The sequence below is a fragment of the Bombina bombina genome, chromosome 8 (assembly GCF_027579735.1).
Source record: "Bombina bombina isolate aBomBom1 chromosome 8, aBomBom1.pri, whole genome shotgun sequence".
Taxonomy (NCBI): domain Eukaryota; kingdom Metazoa; phylum Chordata; class Amphibia; order Anura; family Bombinatoridae; genus Bombina; species Bombina bombina.
Genome location: NC_069506.1, coordinates 229,575,828 through 229,594,987, shown reverse-complemented (window position 1 = coordinate 229,594,987; position 19,160 = coordinate 229,575,828). Strand labels below are relative to the sequence as shown.

Sequence of the window (19,160 nt, the reverse complement as noted above, 5' to 3'; positions counted from 1 at the left end):
TATGCCATGATTAACCTCTCAGCTCACAAAGAGGGCTGCATCAGAATGCTCTATGTGCTAACTTGTAAACTATGTTACATCCAAAAGCCGAATGAACTTAGATTAAATAAAATATAAATTAATATAACTGTAACCTAAAACAGAATGACAGTATATGTCTTTAATTTTTTTTCATGCTATTACCATTAGGAAAAGGTTTTGTTTACATGCTCAAAAAAAAATAAAAGTACCGCTCAGCATTCCTGTAGTGTAATATTACTAATAAATAATAGCCACTTATATGGCACCCACCTCCTTCAGCAATCTTCAGTCATCATTCCCTGGTCAAATTCCTTGTGACAGTTTTATAAGCCACTAGTATGTCCCAGTGTGGCTTCTAAATGAACAAACTTGGCGCTGCATGTGTCTCAAGGAGCAGACCTCAGACTCTCCCTGCCGCAAAACTGGTGGTAACGGGGCTGTCGCTGAGTCTCAGTGGATTTTATTACAAAAAATCAAATTTGTAGATGCTTGCAGTCACAAAACCTCACTCATTCAAGCAGCCGGAAAATGCCCCTCGCTGCAGTGCGCCTGTAGGCACATGCCTACTGTGCCTAATGGGAAATCCGGCCCTATTCACACCGTACTTGACGTGCGTGTTTTTGACTGCTTTTTTTTTAAAATAAGGAGATTGTATTAAAATCCGTGGGCGCGATGTTTGGCGAGCGTATTGACACCCGCAAATGAAACATAGTTGATGCTTTAATAAATATCCCCCTAAATATTTAACTTTGCAGTATACTTTCATTGTTTCTATTTCTTTCTGTTTTTTGTCAATACCTTATTTACAACAAACACTCCTCCTTCTTATTTTTGAGTAATTTTCTATCAAGGTGAGTGTTAATTGAGCTTCCTTTTAAAGCGATGGTAAAGAAAGGGCAATTTGCAAGCTAACTTTAGAACGTACAATGCAATATAACTTAAACCGCTTTGTTTTTATATTTATTTTGCTTTACTATATGACAATAACCCTTTATTTTTTATTTAAATCTCAAGATTTATTGTTTACGAGTAGAATAGAGAGCTTCAAGGAAGTCAAGCGAGAGCGTGATTCCACTATAATGTTTTGAAAAAAAAAAAAGATACTATTTACTTCCAACCTTATGGCCCATCTAGCAATGAAAAAAATTTGACAAGTTTTTAGAATTGTATGCTCTGTCTAAAGCACAAAAGAACATTTTTGGGATTCATATCCCTTTGATAGCAATGGGCTTTAGCCCCTTTTAATCTAGTGATTCCCCTCTGCAGGAGAGCGTTTAGACTCTTAGCAATTCTTTTAAAAAATCACCTTGATACTTTTGGATATAATCACCCCATAAATCCAACAAGAACATTTAAGGGTTAAAGTATCACTTTATTAAAGCAATGTACACAATGGAGATAAGATGAATATAAAACATTTAAATGTATTAACAATAATACATTGTTATATTCTTTATTGTTGCCAGAATTCAGAAAGCAAGAATTTGTTCTTTAATAAATAAAAATGCATTTACTTACAAGCATACAGCATATGCAAAGCTATACATATATATATAAACTATACTAGGATTTAGAGGTTCTTAGCATATAAGGGCAGACAAGAGAGGCATAAATAGAATAGTTGATTAATTGTGCCGTCACATCATATACTATTTATAGATTGCATGCTAGAGTATGAGGATGGTTTAAAGGGATATTAAACACTATGGGGCCGATTTATCACGGCTCGAATGAGGCAGTATACCCGTTTTCGTGCTAGCATTCGGGCTCGCCGGAAACAGGAGTTAAGAAGCAGAGGTCTTAAGACCGCTGCCCCTAACTCATCCGCCTCCTCTGAGGCGACGGACAGCAATCCACCCAATCGTATACGATCAGTTTGATTGACACCCCCTGCTAGAGCAGTATGCTGTTGGCGTTTATCGACATCTGGCAGACATGATACGCTACAGCGGATCATGTCTGCCAGACACTTGATAAATCGCCCCTTATGGGCTAGATTACAAGCGGAGCGCTAATTTATTGTGCACCTGCAAACGGGCAAATACGCCCGTTTATGGACGCACAACAAATAACCAGCCATTACAAGTGTCTGGTTATTGCTACCGCAAGCTCACGGTAGCAATTAGCGCTTATAAAATTAATCAGAGGTCAGACCTCTGGTTAATTTAAAAAAATTGCCCCCAAAATTTAGTAATGTGCATTATAAAAAAATTAAAAATGTTGCTTTTTAAAAAAAAAAAAAAAAAAAAAAAAGATAACAGCAGGAGGCAGTTTTAAGGGGTTAAAAGTGGAGGGTGTGGGGTTTTAGAAAAAAAAACGGCACTGAAAAGTACCTTTATATTGCGGTCTATTAGGACTGTGTAAATATATATGTATATGAATATATAAATATATAGTAATGTGTTAATATGTGTATGTACAGTACACATAAATATGTAAATATTCATATACACATATATTTATATTTGCTGCTCATTGCTGCGCGACTTACCCCTTTTGCTGCGCTAGTTCTCTTCACTTGTTTGCGTGCACAGGTATTACTAAGGTGAGTGCAAATATTGCTTTCACAGAAGCAATATTTTGTGCTCAAATTGTAATCTAGATGTAAAAAACATTTCATGCACCTCCCTCTAATTACGGGTGCTGCAATTTTACAACCTAGGTTTCACTGCAGATGTCTGAAGGAGAAATGCTGCACATGTGCAAATACATCAGCACTGGAATGCAGTGAAAGCCAGAGTTCAAAATTGTGGCACTCATTACTAAGAGGTGAAGCATAACCTCAATACTACGCTTATTAAATGTATTTAGTGTGTGGTGTCCCTTCAAGTAGTTGTTTATAGTGCATACATCTAGATAAATAATATGATCTGGCTCTCATAAAAGTTATGTTCATTGCCATTTACATTATCTGCATTTTAATATGAATTGACATACAGATAAAAGTGACACAATGTATGAATTAAACCATTAATGCAGGGATAATTATCTGTAACCTATTTGCAATGTTCTATTTATCTTTACAGATACATGCTTTTATTATATTAAAGGGACACTGAACCCCAAAAAAAAATTATTTCATGATTCAGATAGAGCATGCAATTTTAATCAACTTTCTAATTTACTCCTATTATCATTTTTTATTCATTCTCTTGCTATCTTTATTTGAAAAGCAAGAATGTAAGTTTAGAAGCCGGCCCATTTTTGGTTCACAACCTGGGTTGTCCTTGCTGATTGGACACCACCAATAAACAAGTGTTTTCCAGGGTATGAACCAAAAATTGTCTAGCTCCTTAGCTTAGATGCCTTCTTTTTCAAATAAAGATAGCAAGAGAACGAAGAAAATTTGATAATAGGAGTAAATTAGAAAGATGCTTAAAATTGCATGCTCTATTTGAATCACGGAAAAAAAAAATTAGTTTAGTATCCCTTTAATAATATTTTTTCTATAGCACTATGTACCTTTTGTTTTTTTGCTCTTTATTTCCCTGCAATGAAAAATGCAGTTGACAAAAGTGCAAAGCAGACAAGGGAAAACCCTGGAGTATCTCTGACACATATTGCTTTGAAACTGTGCTGAATTGATTCATTTACTACAATGTACTAGTTATCTATGACCCAGCACACATTTTTTTGAACATTTCAGAATCTTGAAAAACAAGTGAGTGTGTACAGTGAATGTTTCATTACATTGCTGTTATAAACCAGTCATTTTGGTCCATCTTGCAGCCCTGTCCTATTTCGGATGTTCTACAGAATAAAATTAAAAAAGAGGACGTAATATAACTGGAGTTTATACTAATACATTCTCTACCAATCTTCCTTTTTATTTTAGAAATGTCTAAACTATTTACAAATCTTATTTAACAGATATGACATGTTACTATTTTATATAAACACACAAGATACAGTGTACAAACTTTATTTTTGGAGTGTTTAATTTGAAAATAAATTTAAAGCTTTTATTTCTATAATCCTTTGCTGTTGTTATGGGGAGGAGATTTAAATGGAACTAAAGCAATAGATACGCGTTTTTAAAGGGACATGAAACCTGAATTTTTCTTTCGTGATTCAGATAGAGCATGCAATTTTAAGCAACTTTTCAATTTAGTCCTATTATCACATTTTCTTTATTCTCTTGGTTTCTTTATTTGAAAAGCAGGAATGAAAGTTTAAGAGCCGGACCATTTTTGGTTCAGAACCCTGGTTAGTGCTTGCTGATTGGTGGCTACATTTAGCCACCAATCAGCAAGTGCTACTCAGGTGGTGAACCAAAAATAATCCTGTGCCATATAACTGTTTACATACGTAAAATATATCTTTGTACATACCTAATCCAGACTGCTGTCACATATACTGTATTTTATCTTTTTACTGGCCAGTAGGTGGTGCTAATGATAAATAATTACTAGTTTCTAGCATTGGTGACTGGTTTGCTTTTGCAATCTTCTGACCCACAGTTAAAGGGACATTGTACACTAGACTATTTATACAGCCCATCTGGGAGTGTTTTTGTAAAAGTGTGCAGATTTTCTGACTCCTAAACAAATCCTGAAAGTATCAGATCTATATGTTAGTTTACAGACTCCTGCTGGCTCCTGATTGTGTAATCTGACTTTTCATATGCAGGAAAGGGGGGAGTGTCTGCTATTCCTGCTTTCCCAGCCCCATTCACTTGGTGTCCCAGCCTAACCTCATCAACAGTGCTAAACTGGGAGCTTCTAAGTAAGTTTTTAAAATGTTTTATACTGGATTTTTACATCTGTATCTGTGCATATTTCTCTTTATAGTAGTGTCTATTACATGCAGTTAAATGAAAAATGATGCATACTGTCCCTTTAATATGGCAAAACTCCCCTAGCTAAAAGGGTTTTTTATTCTATATTTGTTGCTCTTTCTTGGACCCTACTCGTATTATGTTATGTATTATTTGAATACAGGCAATATCTATCTTATAAGGGATTGAGATTTAATTGCCTGACAAATAATACGCCTCACCTTATGGGGTAGATTTACCAAGCAGCGGATGCTGCAATCTACCTACAGTACGTAGTTCCCTGCTCGCCGAAAACATGTTAAAATGAATGTAAACTTTCATGAATTTGTGCCTTGTTTTTAAAAATACTATTAAAAACAGGGGCACTTTCATTTATGTAAGTTTACATTGCATCATATTTTTACAAATACACTTCTTTTCAGCAAAGCCGGATTGGCGATTCCCCGCCCGCTTCTCATGCTGTACTTACACATCAATGACGAAACCAGCTTCCTCCAATCACGGCCTGGCCTCACGAGATAGACTCGGAGGGGAAGCCATGATTGGAGGAAGCCGGTTTCGTCATTGGTGATGTAAGTACAGAGGAACTGCGGGCGGGTGATCGCCGATCCAGCTTTGCTGAAGACGGAGAAAGGTATTTGTAAAAATATGCAGCAATGTAAACTTACATGAATGAAAGAGCCCCTGTTTCTAATAGTTTTTTTAAAAACTGGGCATTCAATCATAAAAGTTTACATTCGCTTTAAGAAGCAGCGGTCCTAACTTAAACACTAAACTGATGGTGCAGAAGTAGTGATGTTTTCATGTAGTTCTGTGCTTTGCTATTAATAATAATAATAACAGTTTACTTCAAGTCTTAAGAAGGGCTTTAACCACAGTATTTTGTTATGCGTCCAGGTGCAACATTTACCTCATCACTTGTTATTCAAGTTCAATTATTGCTGTAATAGCGCACCCTGCACTATCCATTAAAAGTTGGGGCGCTCTAAAAAGTGTTACTTGATAACTATGCCCACAAATGGGTAAAGCGCATAGCTCAAGCCCCACTTAGTATTAGTAATACATTGAAACCCTGACACAGAGGATGACTGGCAAATACCTGCAATCTACAGCTCCTTATTGGCTAATGGGACATATCCTGCTCAGGAACTACATTGTGCTGCCGCACTCGAGCAAGATGTCTTCAACCTCTTTGTGTGGAAAATATATAGTTATTGAGGCACAGCAATATAAAAAAATGACACCAGTGATAACATGAAAAGGCAACTGGTTTTAATGATTAGGTGATCTTCATATCTACATCTCTTCTACATATCCCTTTGACATGAAACATTGTTACCTCTCTATATCTACGTATACTATGTAATAAATATTTATATATATATATATATTATCAGTTATTTGTAGAGCATCAACAAATTAAAGAATTAGATTAAAATAAACCCTTTTTTTTAAAACTAGAAGCTTCTGAGGTATGAACTACACTGAAAACGAGACATTCACGTTACGGTGAGAATTCTTTCAAGAGCACCTACGTAACTAAGTCTACAGGGTTGAGAAACTATGTATAGGTTACAGGAGGGTGGAGAAACAATTCCACAGTTATTTATCTGGGTCATACTTATGTTGCTATAGGGAAAGGTGGAGACAAAAATGTCTGTTATGGGTAGGCCCAAGCCTAGGGACATTCCTACACAGATACTTTATTTGAATCAGATTCAGCAAGCTAGTTTTCAGCAGACAATTAATATGAGTATGAGTAATTTGCAAAACATACAATATTATGAAATACAAAAATAAAATTCCAATGATTTACAACTTTATATGCAACAGGCATCATGATATAAATTTTGAATTTAAATATCGTTATGTTGATGTATTGGACGGAAGGCCACTTAATTGAGGTGATGCAATGAAGATTGTTGAGTTAAATGTACATGCAGGACATAGTAGACTGCCTTTGTTGAGATGTATTGGGAATCTCAAAAGTGTTATAAGATGACCTGCTATAATTTCAGTAATCTTTAGAAATTATGCTCCTATCTCATGTTTGAGGTTAAATTTGTTGTTACATTTGAGGCAAAATTCGATCTGTAGTCCAACAATTGTGTAATGTTTAATGATGATATTTGCACCTACCTTTGTTTTTGCATTTTCTTTAACAGAACTATAATTTGGTTTCATTCCATTTTGTGCATTTTTAATTAACATAAAATATGGAAACATTAATGGCCGTTATCAAGGTGCTATTACATATTCCTGATTCCCAAAACCAGGCTGTGGATATTGTGAGTGAGAATAGTAGCTGCATATTCCTTTGTGACGTATCTTCTGTACTCCATCCGTGCAGATAACTAATATCCATTCTACTAGACCAGCTACTACTTGGAATTAACACTGAACCAAAATTGGGGAGTACCAGACGTTATCCTTCTCAGTCAGGATTTAAAACAAAATCCTCATGGCGTCGTTATTATAAATAACAAGTCTTCTATACAAACAATCCCAGACTTGGGCTGGAAGTCATTAGGAACATTTCATTATTGTGGCATAAAGGAAACTGAGGAAGAAAACAAGGAGTTTGTAGTCTGTGTATGAGCATCTGGCACTGCTTTTCTGGGGTTCAATAGGGAATTCCCGTGTGAAGTTGTTGCAGAAGCTTCCTGCGCAGCACTGTATCTCTGTAATGTTGGGTATGACATGGGATGGAATGGAAGAAGAGCAGTAACTCACTGTGCTACACCCTTTCATCACTGTTTTACGGTTTTTATCTGTGAATGACATAATTATACAAGGTTAATATTTATGTAGCTTCCTAGTAAACATACTTATACACAATCTAACTGGATCTGATCTAAAGGGACACTGTAATCAAGAATCCAGATCAAAGCATTTAAACATCTGGATTTGATAAATCTACCCCTTAGGGGCCTATCTATCAAGCTCTGTATGGAGCTTGAAGGCCCGTGTTTCTGGCGAGCCTTCAGGATCGCCAGAAATACCAGTAATGAAGCAGCGGTCTAAAGACCGCTGCTCCATAACCTGTCTGCCTACTCTGAGGAGGAAATCAACCCGATCGAATATGATCGGGTTAATTGACACCCCTGCTAGCGGCCAATCTGCAGGGGGCGGCGTTGTACCTACCAGCAGTTCACAAGAGCTGCTGGTGCAATGCTGAATGTCGGACATGATACGCTGATTGGATCATGTCCGATAGAGGGTTGATAAATAGGCCCCCAAGTTTGAACTTCAAATGAGTAGCAGATTTATTTCTGACAAATTTCATAGTTATGTCTATTTCCACTCCTGTATCATGTGACAGCCATCAGCCAATCACAAATGCATATACGTATATTCTGTGAATTCTCGCACATGCTCAGTCGGAGCTGGTGACTCAAAAAGTGTAAATATAAAAAGACTGTGCACATTTTGTTAATGGAAGTGAATTGGAAAGTTGTTTATAGTTGCATGCTCTATCTGAATAATATAAGTTTAATTTTGACTTGAGTGTCCCTCTAAAGGGATATGAAACCCAAATATTTTTTGTGTGTTTCAGACAGAGCATACAGTTTTAAAGCATTTCCAATTTATTTCTATTATCAAATTTTGCTATCTAGTGCCCTTGCAAATGGACAATATTCTTGCAAAACTGCTGCCATTAATTGCTCCAGACACGTGCATGCGCCTGAGGCTACATCCCTGCTTTTCAACAAAAGATACCAAGAGAACAAAGAACATTTGATAATAGAAGTCAATTAGAAAATTGTTTGAAATTGCATGCTCTATCTGAATCATGAAATAAATATTTTGGGTTTCGTGTCTCTTAAAACTTAAAAAATAAGACAAGGACGCTCACAAGAAAGAGCAAACAATTCAGTCTTCTAGCAGAAGATTTTGCTAAAAGCAACAAAAACTTCCAAGACAGAAGCTAAACGTCCAAAGCATGCAAGTTCTAAAAGAGAAACCTGTAAAGTGACTAAGCCTGAACAAAGCCTTTGACACTTAGCCATTTTCCTGCAGTATTAAACAGACAAAGCTGAAATATGACTATTTAAAGAGTTAACAGATAAGTCATTGGGGCCAATTTATCAATGTCTGTCCGACATGATACGCTGTAGCGTATCATGTCCGACAGACATTGCTGAATGCCGACAGCATACGCTGTCGGCATTTAACATTGCACAAGCAGTTCACCATAACTGCTTGTGCAATGCTGCCCCCTGCAGATTCGCGGCAAATCGGCCCGTAGCAGGGGGTGTCAATCAGCCAATCATATAGGATCGGGCGGATTGTAGACCGCAGCCTCAGAGGCAGCGGACCAGTTATGGAGCAGCGGTCTTAAGACCGCTGCTTCATAACTGCTGTTTCCGGCGAGCCTGAAGGCTCACCGAAAACAGGGGCATCAAGCTCCATTCGGAGCTGGATAATTTGGCCCCATTATCTGAAACAACTTGCAAAAAGAAGAATGTTTTGAATTCTAAAAGAATTCCAGCTAAAACTCTAGTTTTCAAAGCAGGAAAGAAGCACATTTCTAATTCATTTGAGAAATTTTACTTATAAACAGGCTTTATGGCCTAAAATAAGGTTCAATACAGCATCAAAGAAACCTCTTTGTTAGAAAATAAATAGGTGTTCAATCTCTAATCTATCAAGATGAGAGGCGGGAGATCTTGATAACTGGAGAAAGCTTGACATCTCTGAATCAGATTCATAAACCAAGGTTTGCGAGGCCTGACTAGAACAGTCATATAAACGAAGAATGCGCTATTCATTCAAACTATGACTCTTGGAAATAGAAGCCATCAAGTTTCTCTTTGGAGACCCCATTGTTCCACAATCTAGTAGAAAACTACCTGAAGGAGAAAATATCCATGTGGAAGGGATAATCTACTAAGGAAATCTGCTTCCTAGATTTTCTTCTTGAGATACGAAATACAGAAACAAATTCTGTATCTAATCAAAATTCCTTGAGACTTCCTTTATTGCTAAGAAACAGTAAGTTCCCACTTGATGATGGATATAAGCTACAGCTGTAAAATTCTCTGAATGAAAACTCAGATAATTTTCTCCTTTCAGAAGAGGACAGCTCTGAAGGGACGTAAAGATTTCACAAATGTGCAAGATGATTATTGGTGACCTCATCTTCTGACTAATCCAGACTAAACCCTAGAAAATGGCATCTGCAGTCATTATTTTCCAAGTTGGGCAAGAGAGTGCCTCAGTGAAGAATCCAGGAGTAATGGTTCATGGATTCTCAACACCTTATAAAAGAAATAAATGTTTATAAAATGTTTGTGTCAAAAGAAGATGGATAGGGGGAGTTTTTTTATTTTTGAGATCACTTGGTAATTTGTAAATATTACAGCTTTTAAAGAAATTGTTTTATGCTCTTGAAAAAGTCTTTACTGCTGAAACACGTTGAGTTGATCCAAGCTTGTGTGCTGTTTTAAGTCAGCATAAAGGAAGCATTGCTTTATTTTCTTGTATTTTCTATTGAGTAATTATATAATGTTAATGGAATTCTACACTATGGTCAAGATTTATCAAAGTGAGAATAAGAAAATTCTCACATTCATCGTCAAAAAAACCCCCTCACAAATGATATCACCATATTTATGAAAGGTTATGCGCTAATAAAGTCGCAACTTTTCATATGTGCGAACAAATTGACTCTTGACCATTCGCAAGTCTTTAATATATGCAAATAAATTGACTAGAAATGCCTAATTCTTGTATTAATCTCTATTGGCATTTTAAAATGCCCGTATATTTTCACAGTTCTCATATATTTATGAAAATTGGCGCATGTAATATTCACTGTTTTTAATCTCACCAATTTGTAGGTTGCGAGATAGTGAAAAATAAAGAGCGATATTGTTGTTTATCTGGAGGGAAAATGGAAAAATTTCTTTTTCTTGCCGTAATGGTTGTATCTAGGGTTAGAAATTGCCCACAACAAGGCGCAGAACCTGTATAATAATAATGAATTAATTAAATAACAAAAAGGTATATACAGATTTATAAAAAAGTAAAATAATTTAAATAAGTGTACTAAAAAGAACAAGGATAAACTCCAAAAAAACAGGCAATCTTCCTCGATGAAAGACAGCCAAAAAAGGGGCAAATTAAAATAAATTTAATGTATAAGAAATAAAATTCTTACAAACAATCACGTGATTAATTTATTCTGTTATAATATGATGAAAACAATAAAACCATTTACTGGTGGCTAACGTTAAGATTGATAAATAAAGTGAAAACAATATTTTCGCAAGAAAACTAGATAAGCCATTCGCTTGATATCGCAAAAAAAAAATGCCCCAAAATGTCTCTAAAATTTTGATAAATACTGGCGACATTTACTTCACACATTGCGAACTACTGTGGAAATAATCGTGACTTTTTAGGTGCATTTTTTCGGGGCTTAATAAATTTTTTCCTATATGGCTTCCTTTCCTTTTGCCTGTGATACATACATTAAAGGATAGGAACTTGGAGACTAGCTGGACTCCCTGTAATAAAGTCAGATATTATTTTTTGTTTTAATGTACACCAGTTTCAGCAAAGCCTTTCTGTTTTTTGCATTCTCTATTTAAAATAGAATGTCTCCCTATTCTAATCAAAAAAAGTATTTACATTTTCTCTTGAGTCAGATCAGCATTAAATTGCTACTTACTTCTACCTTTTTTATATCTACTCTCTACATGGCTGGTTACTGTAAAGGCTCTAAAAAAAAGTACGGAAGGAGTCACCACAAGGGAGAAGCAAGTAGAGTTGAGATTATTATATTTTGGTGAAATTGCTGGCAAAGCTCAGTCCTAACTGCATGCTGCCTATTGAAATGTGAAGTTCTAGGCCTGGGCCTATTTGACCTTTGCACAGATACAGAGGTTAAAGGGCAAAAAGTGTAAGAATACAAGAATAGTTTGTCTTTCAGTGTCACTTGATGTTTAAATATAAATAAGGTACTAAAGGAAAAAGACATTAAGTTAAAATAACAAGCTCTTTTCATATATTTTTTGTTTTTTATTACCAAAGACTTCCATGCAACGGATCAACAGGCCTTTACATTTCACTGGTATTTGATTCTCCACAGCACATTCATTCCTCCCAGTCTCATAGCAGCCCCAGCAGGAGATTCCATTATTGTTCTTTAGTATGGATACTGCTAACAACATAAGTTATAGACTGAATATTAAAAACAAAAAAACATAAACATCTCTAGACACAAAAAGTTACATATGAAGACCTTTATTCAAATGTTAAATATGAATTCCAGTTTGTAATGGTCATATTGCAAGTGCATTTATGTTTTATAACCAGAGTAACACTTTGGGGCTGATTTATTAAGGGCCCCGAATACCCCTGTTTCCATGCAAGCCTTCAGGCTCGCCGGAAACAGGAGTTAAGAAGCAGCAGTCTTAAGACTGCTGCTCCTTAACTGATACGCCTCCTCTGAGGCTGCGGACATCAATCCACCAGATCTCATACGATCGGGTTGATTGACGCCCCCTGCTAGCAGTCAATTGGCCGCGAATCTGCAGGGGGCGGCATTGCACAAGCAGTTCACCAGAACTGCTTGTGCAATGTTAAATGCCGACGGCGTATGCTGTCGGCATTCAGCAATGTCGGGCGGACATGATCCGCTTCAGCGGTCATGTCCGTCCGACTGTTAATAAATCGGCACCTTTTGTATTATTTATTTAAAGTGACAATAAAAACCTTTTTTTCACTTTGCATCTAAAAGAGAATTTTTATTTAAAGAAGTGTATTTTTTTTAAAAAACGATAGATGTTACTGTCCTAAATAGATGCTTTTGTTTTAGGCTGGTGGAGGTGTGTCTGTATTTACCAGCAGATGTCTGGAAATTGTGCACAAACATATATTTGCAGTTAGTTTTAATATCAATTTAAACAGCTTTAATTTTTTTCATGCAGCTCTTTTTAAATGCATAAAAAAAGTTTTTTTTAGTTTGATGTCTTTAATTTTTTTGCTTGTGCGCTAACTGAGCTCAAAATAAAAATGTATTGCGGCCGCATTAGTGCTGGTATTACAAGTTGAAAGCAAAAAGTTAGCGTGCAAGCGAAAGACTAAGGCGCAGTAACTTCAGGACTTCGGATACAGTGACCGCGTTAACTTTCTCCTCATAGACTTCTATCGGGTACGCTGGAAAAAAATTGTAGTTATCACTCACACACTAATCCAACACTGTGTGTTAGACCAATTGTGCTATTCCCGAAGTGAGTTAGAAATACTTTACATTCCTAAATTCTTCACGTAGAAGAAAATGTTCTTTTTATTTTTAAATATGTATTTCTATATATTTATATGATTATGTTTGTAAAAGATATATCTATACCTATATATGAATATTTACACACACATATATACAGTGTATATATATATATATATATACACAGTGGGGCAAAAAAGTATTTATTCAGCCACCAATTGTGCAAGTTTTCCCACTTTAGAAGATGAGAGAGGCCTGTAATTTTCATCATAGGTATACCTCAACTATGAGAGACAAAATGTGGAAACAAATCCAGACAATCACATTGTCTGATTTGGAATGAATTTATTTGCATATTATGGTGGAAAATAAGTATTTGGTCACCTACAAACAAGCAAGATTTCTGGCTCTCACAGACCTGTATCTTCTTCTTTAAGAGGCTCCTCTGTCCTCCACTCATTACCTGTATTAATGGCACCTGTTTGAACTTGTTATCAGTATAAAAGACACCTGTCCACAACCTCAAACTGTCACACTCCAAACTCCACTATGGTGAAGACCAAAGAGCTGTCGAAGGACAACAGAAACAAAATTGTAGACCTGCACCAGGCTGGGAAGACTGAATCTGCAATAGGCAAGCAGCTTGGTGGGAAGAAATCAACTGTGGGAGCAATAATTAGAAAATGGAAGACATACAAGACCACTGATAATCTCCCTCGATCTGGGGCTCCACGCAAGATCTCACACCGTGGGGTCAAAATCATCACAAGAACGGTGAGCAAACATACCAGAACCACGCGGGGGGACTTAGTGAATGACCTGCAGAGAGCTGGGACCAACGTAACAAAGGCTACCATCAGTAACACACTACGCCGCCAGGGACTCAGATCCTGCAGTGCCAGACGTGTCCAACTGCTTAAGCCAGTACATGTCCAGGCCCATCTGAAGTATGCTAGAGAGCATTTGGATGATCCAGAAGAAGATTGGGAGAATGTCATATGGTCAGATGAAACCAAAGTAGAACTGTTTGGTAGAAACACAACTCGTCGTGTTTGGAGGAGAGAGAATGCTGAGTTGCAACCAAAGAACACCATACCTACTGTGAAGCATGGGGGTGGCAATATCATGCTTTGGGGCTGTTTCTCTGCAAAGGGAACAGGACGACTGATCCGTGTACATGAAAGAATGAATGGGGCCATGTTTCGTGAGATTTTGAGTGCAAACCTCCTTCCATCAGCAAGGGCATTGAAGATGAAACGTGGCTGGGTCTTTCAGCATGACAATAATCCCAAACACACCGCCCGGGCAACGAAGGAGGGGCTTTGTAAGAAGCATTTCAAGGTCCTGGAGTGGCCTAGCCAGTCTCCAGATCTCAACCCCATAGAAAACCTTTGGAGGGAGTTGAAAGTCTGTGTTGCCCAGGGACAGCCCCAAAACATCACTGCTCTAGAAGAGATCTGCATGCAGGAATTGGCCAACATACCAGCAACAGTGTATGACAACCTTGTGAAGACTTACAGAAAACGTTTGACCTCTGTCATTGCCAACAAAGGATATTTAACAAAGTATTGAGATGAACTTTTGATATTGACCAAATACTTATTTTCCCCCATAATTTGCAAATAAATTCTTTTCAAATCAGACAATGTGATTGTCTGGATTTGTTTCCACATTTTGTCTCTCATAGTTGAGGTATACCTATGATGAAAATTACAGACCCCTCTCATCTTCTTAAGTGGGAGAACTGGCACAATTGGTGGCTGACTAAATACTTTTTTGCCCCACTGTATATATATATATATATATATATATATATATATATATATATATATATATTATTTCCAGACATATATAGTAATATCTATTTAACCCCTCTACTACTGGGAATTTTAGAGACAAACGTGCAAAATACCAGATAATTTTTAGCATTTTTACTATCACTCCAGTTAAGCAGAAATAGAGCCTTTTTTATTTTTTTATTTACCAATCAAAACTATATATATATATATATATATATATATATATATATATATATATATATATATATATATATTTTAAGTACCAAGGTATTGATCTAGACTCATTTTTGTATATTTCATGCCAAATGTGACCATATAAAAAAATATATATTTTCACAAACCCATAGTCAGTACATTGTCAATAATGCATGAAATACATAAATGATCTCATCTGCAATAACAAATTTGAAATGTCTTTTTCAATGTTATGAATGTTTACTATAATCTAGTTATTTTATATTATAATCAATGTAACAATGCTAACTGTGTAGTGAGGTATGTGAATTGATTGTAGAAGTTACAGAATGCTTTTTGAGTTTGCTGTATTATTTGTGTGTATAGTTGCTTTGATTTAATCTGCAACAGATGCATTTGCACATTAAAGGGATAGGAAATTAAAAATTTAATTTGCACGATCCAGCTAGAGTATGTAATTTTAAGACACTTTTAAATTCACTTCTATTTTCAAATGTGCTTCATTCTCTTGAAGAAGGATTTTTCCTACCTTAATTCCGATTGGCTGATAGAATTCTATCAGCCAATCGGAATTGAAGGGACGCCATCTTGGATGACATCACTTAAAGGAATCTTCATTCTTCAGTTGGACTTCGTTTGAAGAGGATGCTCCTCATCGGATGTCTTGAAGATGGACCCGCTCTGCGCCGGAAGGATGAAAATAGAAGATGCCGTCTGGATGAAGACTTCTGCCCGTCTGGAGGACCTCTTCTACCCAGCTTCGATGAAGACTTCTGCCCGTCTGGAGGACCACTTCTGCCCGGTTTTGTTGAGGACTTCGGCCCAGTTGGGTGAAGATGTCTCAAGGTAGGGTGAGCTTCAAGGGGTTAGTGTTAGGTTTTTTTTAAGGGGGGATTGGGTGGGTTTTAGAGTAGGGTTGGGTGTGTGGGTGGTGGGTTTTAATGTTGGGGGGTTGTATTACTTTTTTTACAGGTAAAAGAGCAGATTAGTTTGGGGCAATGCCCCGCAAAAAGCCCCTTTAAGGGCTATTTGTAATTTAATATAGGGTAGGGATTTTTATTATTTTGGGGGGCTTTTTTATTTTATTAGGGGGATTAGATTAGGTGTAATTAGTTTTAAAAACTTGTAATTATTTTATTATTTTCTGTAATTTAGTGGGGGGGGTTGTACTTTAGATAATTTTTCTTAATTGTATTTAATTGTATTTAGTTTAGTAAATTTATTTAATTTTAGTGTAGTGTTAGGTGTAATTCTAATGTAGGTTAGGTTTTATTTTACAGGTATATTTGTCTTTATTTTAACTAGGAAGTTATTAAATAGTTAATAACTATTTAGTAACTATTCTACCTAGCTATATATAAAATAAATACAAAGTTGCCTGTAGAATAAATATAAACCCTAAGATAGATACAAATGTAACTATTAGTTGTATTGTAGCTATCTTAGGGTTTATTTTATAGGTATTTAGTTTTAAATAGGAATAATTTATTTAATGATAGTAATATTTATTTAGATTCATTTAAATTATATTTAAGTTAGGGGGTGTTAGGGTTAGGGTTAGACTTAGGTTTAGGGGTTAATAAATTTAATATAGTGGCGGCGACATTGGGGGCGGCAGATTAGGGGTAAATAAGTATAATGTAGGTGGCGGTGGGCTCCTGGAGTGGGGGTTTAGGGGTTAATAATTGTATTTAGTTGCGGCGGGGTCCGGGAGCGGTGGTTTAGGGGTTAATAAGTATAATGTAGGTGGCGGCCGTGTATGGGGCGGCAGATTAGGGGTGTTTAGACTCGGGGTACATGTTAGGGTGTAGACTTTACCATAGGAATCAATGGAATTTCGGGCAGCAGCGAACATGAGCTTTCGCTGCTTTCAGACTCCCATTGATTCCTATGGTATCCGCCGCCTCCAGGGCGGCGGATAGAAAACCAGGTACGCTGGGCCGGAATAGTGGCGAGCGTACCTGCTAGGTATTTGATAACTAGCAAAAGTAGTCAGATAGTGCTGAACTTGCATTCGGAACATCTGGAGTGACGTAAGCATCGATCTGTGTCAGACTGAGTCCGGCATTTCGCATGTTACGTCACTGAATTCTACTTTTGCCGGTCTGTAGGGTTTGATAACTAAGGCAAATCAGGCTCGCCACAAATACGCTGTGGAATTCCAGTGTATTTGCGGTTGACAGCTTGATAAATAGAGGCCAAGGAGTTTTACCTTCCATGAGGCAGTTTTCTTACATTATGGGCCAGATTATGAGTGTAATGCTAAAAGTTGCGCACAAGTGATATTGGGTTTATCACAGCTGTTTGTGTGTGGTGGAAGTAGTGCGCATGTTACAGGTTAAAAATAAACACGTTTGCTCAAGCACAATTAAATTTAACGTGCGTCAGGTTAGCGTGACCTTAGAGTCCTGGTTAAGTGTTGCGCTTGAATAAAAGGTTGCACAAAATACATCAAACATACATTAAAAAGTACAGTTCCACTTATAATAACACTAATAGTAATCTTTGCGTAATACTATATGAGTGTTTTAACAAATATTCCCATTAGTCATACTGTTGAGAAAAGAAAATTAATTTAATAACAACATTAATATAATTGTTTTATTTAAAGGGACATATAACACTAGATTTTTCTTTGCATAAATGCTTTGTAGATGATTCACTTATTTAGCCCATCTGAGTGTTTTAGTAAAAATGTATAGTTTTGCTTATTTTTAATAACATTGTGCTGATTTTCTGACTCCTAACCAAGCCCCAAAGTTTTGGATGTTTACTGATGTATACAGACTTCAGACTGCTTCTGTTTGTATAATGGGTCTCTTTATATGCAGAGGAGGGGGAAGTGTCTGCTATTCCTGCTTTCTCAGCCCATGTCAATGAATGTTCCAGCCTAACCTCATCAACAGTGCTAAACTGGAAGATTCTAAGTATGTTTTTAAAAGGTTTTATACTGGATGTTTAGATCAGTATCCGTGCATATTCTTCTTTAGAGTAGTGTTTAATACATGCAGTTACCCATTTAGATTGTAAATTCCCACGGGAGCAGGGCCCTCAATTCTCCCTGTGTTTGTTTGTTTGTTTAATTTTGTCTGGTGTCTTATATTGTATTGTATGCTATTGTATCACTGTTGTACTTTTATCTTTGTACCCATGGACAGCGCTGCGGAATCTGTTGGCGCTTTGTAAATAAATTATAATAATAATATGAAAATGATTGCACATTGTCTCTTTAAATACTGTAACACTGCACAAACAGGATTTATAGTGTGGCAGAAGTACATTTACTCACCGGACTCCTGTGCATTGTTACAGAAGTCGCCATTATTGCAGCACTTGTATTGTGTATAGTGCTCAAAGATCCCTGTGTTGTAGCCCTGTAATGTGTTACATGCATCCACCGAGCCACAACCTTTTGCAAAGGATGTTGATGTTTCTTTACCTTTAGAGGGCAAAGAAAAGAGACACACTTATCAGCAACCTTGTGTTTTTTAGAAGCAGAAGAGCCAGACTTTAGCTAACAGCAGCTCTACCATAAGGTCAATTAGGCATAAGGCCTCGCATACACACAAAGGGGTAGATTTATCATACCCTGGGCAGACATGATTTGCTATAGCAAATCATGTCCGCCCTGCATCACTGAATGCTGACAGCAAACGCTGCCAGCATTTAACATTGCACAAGCAGTTCTGGCGAACTGCTTTTGCAATGCCGCCCCCTGCAGATAGCAGGGGGTGTCAATCAACCCGATCGTATGAGATGAGGCGGATTGATGTCTGCAGCCTCAGAGGCAGCAGATGAGTTAAGGAGCAGCGGTCTTAAGGCCACTGCTTCTTAACGCCTGTTTCTGGTGAGCCTGAAGGTACGCGCAGAAACGGATATTCGGGCCATGATAAATCGGCCCCATGCCTTAATAGACCACAAATGACCTAATATAACACCCTCACATGGGAAGAATATACAGCAGTTGGGGAATTATAGCTATGGATGGGGCTGACTGTGAGACTTACACAGAGAACAACTGCAGGTTTTGCAATGGCCTCAATTTAAGATTTTCTGTGATGATGTAGAACATGCAGATATGTGTGTATGCCACTCCGGATTGTGTCATTAATTGCATTTTGCTCAGGAGTGGCAG

The 19,160-nt window shown here is 36.9% G+C and overlaps 1 protein-coding gene across 2 annotated transcripts in view; it reads right to left on the bottom strand.

Moving 5' to 3' along the window:
• Window positions 1–1,372: 1,372 nt before the first annotated feature.
• LOC128639061 (urokinase plasminogen activator surface receptor-like) overlaps window positions 1,373–19,160 on the bottom strand; it is a 133,332-nt gene continuing 115,544 nt past the window's right edge. The window contains exons 5-7 of one of the 2 annotated variants that reach the window (XM_053691204.1): window positions 18,315–18,464; window positions 11,832–11,966; window positions 1,373–7,569 (exon numbers count right to left, since the gene is read on the bottom strand). In XM_053691204.1, the coding sequence (XP_053547179.1) occupies window positions 7,325–7,569; window positions 11,832–11,966; window positions 18,315–18,464 (530 nt within the window). In that variant the 3' untranslated portion in view covers window positions 1,373–7,324. The remainder of the gene's footprint in view (window positions 7,570–11,831; window positions 11,967–18,314; window positions 18,465–19,160) is intronic. The other variant, XM_053691205.1, reaches the window with a different exon arrangement.